The sequence below is a fragment of the Stegostoma tigrinum genome, chromosome 8 (genome assembly GCF_030684315.1).
Source record: "Stegostoma tigrinum isolate sSteTig4 chromosome 8, sSteTig4.hap1, whole genome shotgun sequence".
NCBI classification, from domain to species: Eukaryota; Metazoa; Chordata; class Chondrichthyes; order Orectolobiformes; family Stegostomatidae; genus Stegostoma; species Stegostoma tigrinum.
The window spans coordinates 54,723,086-54,737,685 of NC_081361.1; the positions used below are offsets into that span (position 1 = coordinate 54,723,086).

A 14,600-nucleotide genomic window follows, 5' to 3' on the forward strand; every position below is an offset into this window, starting at 1 on the left:
CACGTGTACGGCTGATAATTGGGAATTGGAATGAGAATGGAGTATTTTTTCAATCGATCATTTACATTTCAATCAAGGAAATGTGTTTTGATTACTTTGTGGCCAAAGATTCCACATAACATTAGAATGTAAAATGAGCTAATTATTTGGGACTTTTTGGCTACTTCTTTTCTCCTATTTTTCCCTTTCATTTTTCAAAAGTAGCCGCAAAAGTAATAAAAAGTAGAACTAAACATGGAAATGCTACCCAGATCAGCTGACATTTCATTTTAAGTTGTATTTCTGTAACAGATCGTGTCTCTTCAGCCCATCTTGTAAATGTATGACCAGGTTTTTAATGGGTCCAATCCCTCGTTTTATACATTTGACTTTTTAGGAAATCAAGTATTTCCAGTTCCCTGGTGAGCTGTTGATGAGGATGCTAAAAATGTTAATTCTTCCACTGGTGGTATCCAGGTGAGTGAAAACATGTCACGTAATTCATCATTCAATCAAATGCACATTAGAAAAAAAAATCTATTTCCGTTACATCTTTTTTTCTAATCGTCCTACATTGTCTGTGTCAATTTAGCTGAGTGGATTGGTCCCAAGCTCCTCAGCCTATTAGTAGTCATTTCAAACATACTCTGTTCACTGATGGGAGAGATAAAGAGCCAGAACTGTAGCATATAAATTTTATTATTGCATTGTCCAAGCTAAACAGTGTCCTACTCTATTCAGTATGAATATTATCACAGTAATGGGCATTAGAGATCATGTGAGCGAGAATGATGATGTTGAACAGAGTCAATGGTTCAGTGAATGATCTTTGGTTAGAACCTGGAACCCATGGCTTTGGGTTCTCATATAAAGTCACTGGGCCTGGGGCTTTGGCACATTCTCACTCCACAGAAGCTGTCAGATCTATTGAGAGCTTCCAGCTTTTTCTGTTTTTATTTAAGATCCCCAGCCTCTGCAGCATTTTGCTGTGTATTCATTTTGAAAATGATTGCATGTATTGGGGGTGATATTGGTGTGGGGGAAAATGCATGTTTGCAAAGGGTAGCCACAGTCTAAACCTGTTTCAACTGGAATCTTTATATTTGTTCCAAAAAGCAAGTTTTATTCTAGTTCAAATCTCAGCTTACTGTGGAGACTCAAAATGTTTGTTGTGCTGTCCTATAATCTTGTTACCATGTGCACCTTATGCTATTACAACAGTCTGCTGTGATTAACAAGAAAAAAAATCCAATCATAATATGCTGTAGAAAAGAAGGTTGATTTTTGTCATATCCCTTCAAATCATATATCTGTCTAGAATCTTACTTATAAGAATGGTGTCCATTGCATTTGCCAAATTACCTTGATCTCCTGAGCTCCCAGGGATGCTGAATCTCAGCTGTAGGGAAACGTGCCTGATAGACATCCTATATTCTGCCTGTGACTGTCTGGTTTAATTACACAATTTGACTCCCTGAATGTGATTGCCTTTGACCAGGAAACAATACAGTAAGGAAAATACTAATTTCTTGAACTGCCCATAGAATCTGAAATTGTTCTTGAGACTTGTTTAAAAAAAGATTTTTAAGAGTTTTCATCAGTTGTAAAAGGATCGAGTGTACTTTTATTTGAATAATGACAAATACTGATCCATGCAACCTGGCAGCCCTTGACCTGGAAACAGTGCCAACAGGAAAGAAGTTAAACTATGGGATTATGTGACCAAACACAAAGGTGAGCTGACGACAAAAAGAGAAGCTACAAACAAAGAGGCTCGAGGATAAAAGTATGGATGTAGATATGAAGACACAATACACAGAGACATGGAGAGAGAAACATGTGTCAGTATTTTTAAGGGACCCATAAGATGTTCAACTGGTGCAAAGGTAGTGATGAAATTCTTGGAAGACAAATAAACAAATCATTCTCAGCAAAGAGTAAGTAGTTTTGTGCAGTAAAGGAGACTGGAGCTCTGGCATGCAATGTGAGAACAGGCTGAGAAGCAGTCAAATCATGGAAATCTGTATGAATAGCTCAGAGATGCTAAAGCGTTGTGTAATTTTCTACAGCGGCTGAAGTATAAAGCAGAGTGTTGTTGACTGGTTGGTTGAAAAGGAACTTCTGAAAGTTAAGGTTATCTTCACCGAGAAAGAGAGGGTTTTTAGGCATACGGTTTACTGATGAAAACTATTGTTGGTGGAACTGTGCAGCTGCATTCTGCTGTAGAAGATTGGTTTTGGTTGTGTAGCACAAAGGCTTATTGGAATGATTAATTAAAGGGAAATTAGCTTTTTATTTGGATAAAAGTGTCATTAATTCTAAAGTAGAAGATGCAAAAAAAGTGGAATCTTTCTGATAATTTCTTTCGGGGATCATCTGTAAATTTGGTTATTTTGGTTTAAGAATCCAGATGGCTAGTATGTTTCTGTTGACTCTTCAAGACTACTACTGGCCATTGGAAGTCATGGTGGAGATATTAAATGGATATTTTGCATTGATATGTACCTTTGAAAGCATCCTTAATATAACATGGTTGTGCTTCCATCAATAAAAGTGTCAACAAAATAGATGAAGATACCACCTTCAGATTGGATTGCTAGACCAGATAACATTCACACAAGAATCTTTAAAGACTTTGGATAGCTACTTTGACTGCTTTCCCTCACCAATTAATAACTTCATAGATTCATAGATTATTCCCTCAGATAGAAAGAATATTATTATAGTCCCAGAGATAAAGAGGTGTAGAGCTGGAATAACATAGCAGGCCAAGCAGCATCTGAGGAGCAGGAAAAACTGATGTTTCGGGTTGAGACCCTTCTTCCTGCTCCTCTGATGCTGCTTGGCCTGCTGTGTTCATCCAGCTATACTCTTGTTATTTCAGATTCTCCAGCATCGGCAGTTCCTACTATCTCTGTAACAACTTATTATAGTTCCAATTTTTATTTGAAAGGGTAGGAATAAGGGACTAAAAGTCCATTAACTTCACAGCAGTAATAGATAAGGTGCTCAAAGGAAATATAAGAGGGTGTCCATTTGACCAGTTAGTTGGAAAGAACACTGAAATGTCTTGTGGAAAAGAAGGTTAGGTATGACAGTTTCTGTGGAAGATTTTGAAGAAACTATGAAATTAGTAAGGTCTTCTAATACTTTAAAAATTCATTGATAAAGTACCTCACAAAATAATATTCTACAAGATCGGATCTGCTGCAGTAGTTTGTTCTGATCTCCATAAGGCCCGTAACTTGTGAACTGAGTTACACATTTCCCAGTGATCAACACAAAGGATTCATAGAACAATATTTCATTTTTAATACTTGTCCTGTAACAAACAAGCTGAAATCAACATCAGACTCAACATTACTTGGAAAGCAACACTTTCACTAAACTCTAGAAAATGTATTCTCCATTAACATCTTAATACAACTTTAAACCTTGCACTATGGCACAGATACACAACGTTGTAGTTAAACTTCCACATTTCTCCTGACATTGAATTGGTTTTTTACTCAGTCCCTTTTTCAGTGTCCTTTAAAACAAAGTGCTTTTCACTTCATTTTCTAAGCATACTTGAATAAACCTTTCTCAGCTAACATATCCGGTGATAATGCATTAGTTTCTAACTCTCTACAATCCTTATTTTCTTGAACAGGGAATCCAATCCCACCAGAACTTCACTTGATGATTGGCCCTAAAATAATCCATTTCCTTTGCCCATAGCAACACCTGCTGTGTGTCTCTTTCCCCAAACTCTCATTCCGATTGCCCCCGAGAATCCTCCTTCTCTGCCTCCTTCTTTGTGTCCAGCTGTTAAAGTTTACACATGACTTTAATTCGGTTTCTGTCTGGGGCCTTATTCCTGTGGTAACTAGGTCACATGGATTTGGGTCTGGACGCAATACATATGACACCCTGTGCCCCTTTCCACCACTCCATTTAAGCTTAAATTAACAGAGACAGTTAAAAACTATCTTATAAGTTCTGGGAGTCATAACAGAATTCAGAATTGACTAAATACATTTGAACAACAAGTTGCCGTTGTTAAACAATTTAGATCAGCTTTGAGGTTGGTTACAAGTGGTGACTGACAGGGATGGATGTTAAGACCCTTTACTTATTTTTTATCTTCATTAGTTACCGAGATGTAGGGTTTGGGATAATACCTCACAGATTTGAGAATGACACAAACTGTGGAGCATGGCAAACCCTGCAAACAGATCTTGGTATGGATTTACATTGGGAAAATTATGTTTAATCAAGAAAAGTATGGAGTTAACCGTGTGGGCAATTCTAAAGTTTGATATACATATACCCCACAGGAAACAGGAGTGAAGCCACGAGTGAAAGAAAACAAAAACAAAGTTCAGAACCACTTCCGAGGAAGGTCACCGGACCCGAAATTTTAACTCTGTTTTCTCCTCCACAGATGCTTCCAGATCTGCTGAGCTTTCCCAGCAACTTTGATTTTGTTCCTGATTTACAGCATCCTCAGTTCTTTTGGTTTTTATTTTGTGGAAGAAAACCGTCTAGGTATCACAGCGCATTACTCTGTAGAACTTTATTTATTTAAAGCTTTATGATTTTATCCAAACAAGGCATACAATGTTTCTTCATCCAAAACCTTGATTAAGGCTCATTTAGAATTCTATGCCCACTCTTGGTCCCCTCACATCACAGGGGATATGAAGAAAATGGTTCAGTTTAAGCCATCCGGATAGGTTTGTAAAGCTGGGTCTGAAATTTTAGTGAGCCGATTTGATCAAACTTCATAACATGAGAGACTTATTTGAACTTATGTCAGCAAATTATTTCAACTGGATTTATTGGAGGATTATAGTTTATACTTACAAGTAACGTAAGTGCAGACAGAGTTTGGAGTCTTGGGCGCTTATTCTTCATCCAGCGAATAGGCTTGTATCTAACTTAAGTAAAGATTCCATCCTGCTCGAGGTTGCATCATGCCGTGGATTGCCTTTCATTCAAGTATATGGGCCCAATGCTGGAAAGTGGGATCACTATAGATAGGCCGGCATGGACTTGATCAGCTGACTGGGCCCTTCTGTGATATATGACTCTATAACTTTAAGAGATGCAAACCCAATAAATCAGGGTAAATGTAGCCCATATACCAAACTTTAATTATCTGAAGTGCCATGAGATTTTTTTTTCCAGACATTTAACCCAGGATAAGCCTGTGTTTTTGTTTTCAAATCCCAGCAATTTCTGTACTGTGATGCGCAAGATCTCTAATCTTTTTATCAAGATCCTTTTGCATTCTGCTAAACTGCGATGGTACAGTTTCACATTCTAAGGGATACACATCTAGCTAAGTGAACAAATCATCAGATGGCGAGTTGAGGGTGGGTAATTACCCACTTATGGAACTCAAAGTTTTGCACAACAGTAGCATTATCTATCTAGCTGCTTTATATCCCTTACATAATTATATCTATGGAGGGTCAGCTATCAAGTTTCTTCAAGACAGAAATTGATAGATTTCTCAATTTTACAGAGATGAGCAGAATTTACTTCTCTCAAAGAATTATGAATCCATGGAATTCACTTCCCTGGTGTGTGGGTGATGCAGATCATTGAGTCAACTTAAATAGGAAATAAGCAGATTTTTAATTAGTAATAGGTTGAAGGGCTAAGGACAGTGGGCAGAAAGTGGAGTTGAGGCCAAGATGAAATCAGTTATGATCAGCCAGGCTCGAGAGGCTGAATTACCTACTCCTGCTCCTAGTTCTTATATTCTTATGTTTTTAAAGACATCAATGAATATAGGAATAATATGGGAAAATGATTCTGAGGTAGTTGATTAACCACGATCTAGCTGAATGATGGTGCAAGCTCAAGGGACAAAATGGTCTATTCCTGTCCCATTCCCAAGTTCTGATGTTCCTATATTACCTAGTAGGATTTGTTTCACTGTCGAATTCTTTAATATGATTCAGTCCTCTATAGTAAGAACCATTCTTTTCCATCTCTCCATAATTTAAAGTATCGCTCACTCTAGTATTATATCTAACTTTCCATAATCCCACTTTATGCTTCAGGGGATAAAATTGTAATAGCATGCTCTACTATTTCATAATCTTTGCTGTCCATTGGATCCACATGTGAAAATGCTGGGAACTACATTTATCCACTTATAGTGGTCTGCTACTAAATTATTGTTCCATTCTGTGAATATTAAATCTCACTAAAATCAAAACAGGAGTTGGAAACCAACATTTAATTTAATTATGATCAGAGATAATGGGAACTGCAGATGCTGGAGAATCCGAGATAACAAAGTGTGGAGCTGGATGAACACAGCAGGCCAAGCAGCATCTTAGGAGCACAAAAGCTGACGTTTCGGACCTAGACCCTTCCTCAGAAAATTTAATGATCTAAGATTACTTACCAAGGAATCGGAACCAAATTATGAACAAAACAGTTACAGCAATGGTGATACCAGATGAAATGCTAATCTCTAGAAGTAATTTTTGTGCATTCAGGCATTTTGTGAGTGTGATTGGATTATGAACCTGTTCGTAAATCCTATTCTCATATTTTTCTACAGTCAAGGTTGCATATGGCCACCAGAGGGCAACATGTACTCATGGATCCATAACCCCTTGCCGTCTTTAAGAAAACAAGGGGAAATTTGGGGAGTAATTGTGAATGCTCTTTGACATGATAACAGCATGCTCTCTAATAGACTGATTTACACATTTGCTATGACAGTGTTACTGCAATAGAGAGTCACTGGGGATATTGGATATGCCCTCAATTAATTGCATACAAAAACAGTGATAGCAGGAGACATCTTGCCCATCACAGCCTTGCCTGATGTGTTAAATAATTCATGTATTCTCTTTCCCTTGAATAATTTATTGAATTCAGTTTTGACTGATACAATTGAATCTGCTTCCACCACCAGCTTATTGCTCATTATGGAAAAGCCAATGATAAAAACAGTAAAACTTGAAAACTATGGGATTGGTCAAAGCAGGTTACATTTTCAGGAATTGGAGACAAGTTTGGGTCAATTCTGTCATATCCAATGAAAACAAATTATTGCAAAAGTAGGCATTTGAAATTTTTTAAAATAAGCTCTAGAGAAACTGAGCAGCCCTGTCAACATCGGTGTAGAGAGAGTAACTTGGTTAACTTTTTGAGCACAAATAACCAGAATTGAAGATAATGATGGTTTTTATGCTGTTAGCAAAAGGGGAGGAGGAGGAACTGGAACAGATGATGAGGGTGCCAAGAGCAAAAAGTCAAATGGAATGCTATTGGTGGTAAAGGAGCGATTGAGTTGTAAAATAGGTATTAATGGTAAGTTTGAATTGATGAAAGTAGGTCGGCTTTGCTGAGATCAAGAGAGCAAACAACACATGAGAGGTGGAATAATGAAGTGGGGGACAATACTCATGTTTTGAAGGTGTTGAACTCAATGTGGAGCTCTGAACACTTTGAAATGCCGAAGGAGAAAATGAGGTGCAGAAAATTAAGTTCCGTCAGCTCGGTCTGAGTTCCTCATTCCCACCTGTGTCAATAGTCTTTCACTCCCTCATTATCAACAATCTGACTAGAGATTTAGAAAATATTCAAGGATTCTGATTCCACCACCTTTTGAAGAGATAGATTCAAAACCACTGTGTGAGAAAAAGAAACTCCTTGTTTCTCAGTGCTGTCTTATTTTTAAACTGTGATCCCTATTTACAAGTACTCCCACAACAGGAAACATTCTCTCCACATCCACCCTGTCAAGATTCCACAAGATTTTATAAGCTTCTTACTTTTTTAAAATACCAATGAATAGATCCTGGCCTGTACAATGTTTCCTCACGAGATAGCGCACCCATTCCAGGTATTAGTCTAATAAACTTCTGAATTGCTTCCAATGCATTTACATCCTTTCATAAATAAGGAGTCTGATAATGTACCCAGTACTCCGGATGTGGTCTCACCAATGCCCTGTATAACTGAAGAATTTATCCCTTACTTCTGTATTCAATACCTCTCATTATAAATGGTAACATTCTATTCGTTTTCCTCATTATTTGATGTCCCTTCACACTTGATCCATCTGCACCACAGAGTTGTTATCTCTCACCATGTGGACAATATGCTTTTTAAAAATTTTTCCCACCAAAATGCAAAATTTAATATTTCCACAATACTCCATTTGCCAGATCATTTCCCATTCTTTTAACCTAACCTCCTTGTGTCTTTTTCACAACTTCATACTTATCTTTATGTGATCAGCAAATTTAGTGACCAGTCGGCACGACATCGTGGGCTGAAGGGCCTGTTCTGTGCTGTACTGTTCTATGTTCTGTACCTTCATATCCTTTCCCCAAGTCATTTAAATAAATTGTGAATAGTTATGGCCCCAGCACTCATCCCTGTGGTACACCACCCATCACATTTTGTCAGTGCAAAATTGGCTCTTTTATTTACAATCTCTGTCTCCTATCAGCTAACTAATCTCCTTTCCATGCCAATATAATGCGCTAGGAGATTTTATTTTCCACAATAACCTTTGATGTATCACCTTATCGATGCTTTCTGGAAATCTAAGTATAATAAATCTTTACCTGCAGCTCAAATACTTCCACTAAATTGATTAGATATGATTTTTCTTTCATAAAACATTACCTAGGAAGTTTCTTTCTTCCTTTGTCTAACATCTTTAATAGTAGCGACTAACATTTCCCTGTAACGGGTATTAAGTTAACAGGGATTTATTTTGCTGCTTTTTGTCAGCCATTTTGAATAGAAGAATTAAATTCATTATTTTCCAATCTAATGGAACCTTCCCTGAATCTAGGAAAATTTGGAGAACTAAAACCAACGTATTAATTGTCTCACTAGCCACTTATTTTATGACCATCAGATGAAATCCATCAGGACGGTCCACAACTGGATAGTTTGGTTAATGAGCTAATCATCTCCATAAAGTGATAAAATGATGAGGATACTTCTACACTTTGAGGCTTCAATTTATGTCTCATTAAAACATTATGTCTCATACAAACAGTTGTACTAGCTTAAAATCACAGAAATATATTTGTATGTATTCCCCTTATTGTATTTAGTCTCAGCTGATGGTTTTGTCAGCACTCACTTTAAGTAGCAGCATTGAGAGGAACAAAACTTGAACTTGGCAGAGAAACAGCAGAGAAAGACGGAGAGTGCAAATTGCTTGCAATTAATTTTCAAAAGTGGCAGACCTGAGACTCAACATCAACAAATTACTTTGTGCCAAGCAGTTAGAATTTTAATTTTGGAAATGGAGCATAAGAACCTTAATTTTTAACAAAGTTACAATACATCATATTTATTGATTCCAAATTATAGGATTTAATCGAAACAGTTGTTATTTGTGTTATCTATTCAAAGAAAGATACCTTACAAAAGAAATCAACACAAATTCAGAATGTGACTGCATGACTGACTAAGAAGGTAATGAAAATGAAAAACAAGCCCCTGAAAGCCAAAAAAAGTCTCAGGAAAAGGCCTCACAAAAGACTGACATTTTGATCCCTGATATCAATGTGGCACCACTTGTTGGATGGTGGTGATGATAGTATATTGGATAATTCTGTAAATATGACTAAGTCAAGGTTGAGTAGTCTGTGGCACTCAATTTTCTTCTGGAAGCTGAATAGAATTTCTGTATTTTGTTAAGTCCAATTTCAATTGTTTTCCTGTAATTCGTGGCATCATAGATGGAGAACTGGCTAATGATATTGCAAAACTGGAGCACTTTGCATTGTTAGCAGTTCACACAATCTCTCCATTCTTTTGCTCTGTTCTTTAACTTGCCACAGATATGACCGGGTGTTTCTTGTCTCTGCTTCTTTTTATGTAGGCATCAAAAGAGATTGGCAGGAGTGACCTCATCCGTCTAAATTTCACTGTAACCTAATTTCCTCCCATCATACAATCCCATATGGCAAAGAAACATGTTTTATATTCCTAGTGGAATTAGAAGTCTTTTTGCTCCAAAATGTCAAACCCCAGTTCAGCTTAAATCTTGCAATAACCTTTGCCAACCTACATATGCTGCAGGAAAGTGCCGTTCCCAATAGATTAAGGCAGTTGAATCAGAATAATATTTACAGTTTGGTGATGCTCCTGATCCAATCATTTTGCAGTGGGTTTGGAGGCACCTCCATTAGCTAATCCTAGTTACCTTGGACTGAATGATAGGATGAACATCTCATAACGTTTCAGCTAATTGTCATGGTGTTCATGCATTATTTATTGGATGTCACTGTTTGGTCTTTTGATAAGATCCCCAGTCTTGTGCTTGGCAGTAATTTCGTCAACAGTATTCAGGATTGGGCAGAGAAAAGTGTCTGGCCAACTTGACTGCTCTCTGCTTCTACTTGCACCACAGGTGTCATTGGTTTTGGGAGTGTGGGTTGTTAATCCCATAACCCAAGTTTTAATGGATTAGCAACAATGGTTTCCAAAAAAGGAAATACCACCTCTATGAAAAAGTATTCGCATGATTCAATTGGTGAAATTCCTGCTCCTGAGATTGATAGTTCCCAGATGGCGCATTGCATAAACAGCCATGAGATGTTGGCCATGTTGCCAGCTGGAATGATCCTGAGATGTAAAATTGGGATCGAGTGTGACCTTGATGGGTGCTGGTCAGAAGGCTCCCATCCTGCTCTGCAGCTGCAGCTTTGAGAATGCAGCACAATCCTGTGTCCATCTCCTGGGTGAAACAAAGGCACTGCAGACACTTAACTAATTGAGGTAGTGATAGGTGAATGACTCCCTGAAGACCCTTACTGGGTAAGATCTCCTATTGAGAACTCTTATGTTCAGTGTCCTGGGTAAAGCTCTCTGCTGTCTTTGAGAACAGACTGTCCAAAGTCCAAATTGTTCTTTCTAGTGTAACAGCTACTTATTTTTAACTTGGTATTCTCTACTTGCCGATCGCAATGTAGTCTCCAATATGTTTAGGAGACTGAACACAGATTAAGGGACGATTTGTCCTATTTTGAGTCCACTGGGATGACCCTGAGTTTCTGGTGACCTGTCATTTTAATTCTCCACCTTGCTGTGACACTAAATTCTTTCCCCTCGGCTTTGCCCAGTTTCAGTGAAAAACAAAGTATGTTTTAGGAATAACATCCCATCTTTCAATGAAGCACTTTACAGCCATTCAGATTCAATAATGAAATCAACAATTTCAGATCATAAACACTGTCCTCCATTTTGTTTCCTTTTCAGTTTTTCTCCTATTTTTGCTTTCAGACAGCAGCACACCTGTTCTAGAGGCATCCTTTTTTTTTGTTTCTTTTCACCACATCGCCATTCCCTTTGGCCCCTTAAGACTAACTCTTCTAACATTCAATCTCTCTCACGCTTTTCACACACCTAACATTTGTCTTTGTTCTACCCTGTCCTTTGCTCAAAACTCACTGCATCACTATCTGTTCCCAGTTCTGGCACAAGGTAAGTGAACCAAAAGCTTAACTGTAATTCTATTCCTACAGATACTGCCTGACCTGCTGAGAATTTTCTCCATTTTTTTGTTGGCTTTTTGGCCTTCTAGTACTGTCTGTATTCACCCATAACATAATTACAACTTGGGATCAGCGGGTGAAAGGGAATGAATACCCATGGAATCGTATCTCATTGTAACTCTGTACATTTTGAAGAGGAGTGGAGAACTTTGGGAGGGAAAAATAAATGACTGTCATGTGTTTTAAAACAGATGAATTATAGATGAACATTTTGGCTTGAACCAGTCAGTTCATGTATTAAAATTTAGTTTGTTTGAATCCAAATATTTGCTGATGGCAGACATTGAAGCAACCAATCAAACCAGGATTAAGTCTTTAGATGTATCAAGGGTGTTGTTATATTTGACACACAGTTCATAATCTTTTGAGGCTTTGGAGAAAAGAAAAAAAGCAGAACTAAATTCCAACTGAAGCAGAAAGGTTTGGATTTGGCTTAGTTCGATCAATTCTCTTCCAGTTGGATAGATTTGAATTTTGAGTTTGGCTGGATTTATTTGTCATGCATGACACATACGCCTTGTTGCTACGGAGTGCCATAATGGAGACAGAATAAATCTAATTAAAATGTTTTTTTTTCAGTACAAGTATGAACTGCTGGATAGGGTTTCATAGCCATATTGTCAAATCCATTCATAATTATTGCATCATTCATCATTGTGTACTGGCTAATTGTACTACTATGTACTGTAGGTTAGAAATTACTGCTGGCATTAACAACAGATTAATGACTATTATGTTCATGTAGTATTCATTTATCTGTGATGTTAATGAAAGTAGTTACACATTTTTATTTTAATCAGCTCAAACTTTATTAAAATAACACAAAGGCCACAATTCAGCCTTCGCTCTTTCTCCACATGTTTGCATTGGCAAATCACAACCCTCACCACACATTCATGCCTGCCCTCAGATCAACTCGCACATTATTTCAACCCTTCAGTGCTTTATTTTGGAGCTCAGGGACACTTATGATTTGCAGATATCTGCCAGGTCACTTTGCAGACAAGGCCAAAATGCATTTAAGCAGGGTGCTTTCTATGGCTCTTAGCCTACTTTCTTAGTACTCACTGACTCAGTGCTTGTCTGAAGATTGCCAATCTCTGTCAACTTCATTTTGCTTTCTTGGTGCACAGGGTGTATACAGCTCAGTTACAGGTTGCCAGTCATGGCAGCTCACATTGTTTTTTTTCCAGTTTGGAGACAGAGAAAAGCAGCTTGTCCTCGTAGGAAGCACTGAACAGTTAAGGAGATGGACATTGAAATGCGCCAAAAGTTTATGTAGCATTTGCCCTGCATGGACTTCATGCATGTGGCTATAGGTGAATGCCATAGTGGAGCTGTTCTTATTGGGATGAAAAAAGAGTGTTGCTTAGACAGGGTGAGAAGCGCACGTTAAGTAGGCAGATCAGCCACATTCAGGGGCTCATCTGATTCTATTTCCTTGAACTGGGCCAGCTTTCCTTCCTGCAATGAGGCAGAAAGGTAGTATTGAGTACAATAGAAGTGGATGGAACAGCAGTTCATGGTGATGCATGAGCAGGAGAGGGTGAGGTATCCCCAGTGAATGATGAGGAAGTGCAGAGGCCAGGGAGGGTTAATAGTTTGACAGGATGAGGTGGTTGAGAGCCATTGATTTGTGCATGTAATGGTGAGAGTTGCGGTCCATGAGCCTTGGTGAGATGCATGTGCAGTGGCAGAGTTTAAGCAAGTGGCATCTCTGTGAGTGTCAGACAACCTAGAGAAGCTCTTCCTGTACTGCTGGGCATCCCGCATTATCCCGGTCGCAGCACCCAGGCTGCAATTTGTGCCCAGGCTTGATCTGTCTCGTGATGTGGCACTATGTGGGAATCAGCTGGAGTAAGGATTGCCTTTGTCTCCACCATCCCATTCACCGACACCTCCAGGCACCTGTCTCTGAGGCAAGAAGCAAGCTTTCCTTTCTTGTTGTGGCCATGACCTGACTATAGAGACTCCAGCAGCACAGTCCCTCGTTAGCAGTGTCTGAAGTGGCAAGCTTCTGGGCTTTAAACATAATGCAGATGGCGTGAATACTCTTTTGCTTCATGTTTCCCTGAAAAAGACACCCAAAAGCCTGGTTGCGTAATTAATGAGGTGATGAGCAGAAGACTGCGTCTGAAGAGTTGCTGTGAGCCATGGCAGACCGGTGCCATGAATCTTACTTGTCAAAACACTTCAACTACAAACAGGAAATTTCTTCCCAATGTTCTTCTGTCTTCCTTTGGCACTTTACTGATGCAACAAATATAATGTCAGTGATCTGCCCTGTCATTTTGGTCATTCCAGTTCACCAATCAGATCATGAGCTGATTATGAAAATGCTTTTTCCTAAAGGATCAGTGCAGTATTTTCCTTTGTCCATTCTTCAGCTCTTTAAACAGGAATATGCATTTTGTTTTATTTATCTGAATCTGATTCCAGATCTTGGAGAGGAGTTGCCTTCAAAGTGACCCACATATATAATTAAAATGATAAAATAAATTAATAAACTTCACCTGAATAAATTGTTTATACCGTGAAATAGCAAAACATTAGGCAATGTGGAATTTGCAGAAAATAAGCAATTTAGCCTGGGTCATTACACACGATGGATAGTAATATAAGCTTCCAGGAAAAAAAAATCATTTTAAGTAAAAACGTTTGTGTTAGTCCATTAAAAAACTAGTTTCATACACTTATAAATTAGGAGCAGGAGGATATCATTTAGCTTGCTGAGCCATTTGATACAATCGTGGCCAATCTGATTCAGTGTCAAGTGATAATGGGAACTGCAGATGCTGGAGAATCCGAGATAATAAAGTGTGAAGCTGGATGAACACAGCAGGCCAAGCAGCATCTCAGGAGCACAAAAGCTTCAGTGTCAACTCTATTTTCCTACTTACCTTGTTATCCTTTTACTTTCTTCTCAACTGATAGCCTAAATCAACTGTAAAAATTTTCAATGAACCTGACTCCATCAGTCTCTTAGAGAGACAATTCCAAAGGCTAACAAACCTCTGAGAGAAAAAAAACAAAATCTTTTCATTTCCATCTTAAGCCGGAGACCACTTCTAAAATAATGCT

The 14,600-nt window shown here is 38.3% G+C and overlaps 1 protein-coding gene across 1 annotated transcript in view; it reads left to right on the forward strand.

The window, feature by feature from the left end:
• Positions 1-14,600, forward strand: part of slc1a7a (solute carrier family 1 member 7a) — a 51,599-nt gene that overhangs the window by 486 nt on the left and 36,513 nt on the right. The window contains exon 2 of the mRNA XM_059648248.1: positions 377-456. Coding sequence (XP_059504231.1) covers positions 377-456 — 80 coding nt within the window. The remainder of the gene's footprint in view (positions 1-376; positions 457-14,600) is intronic.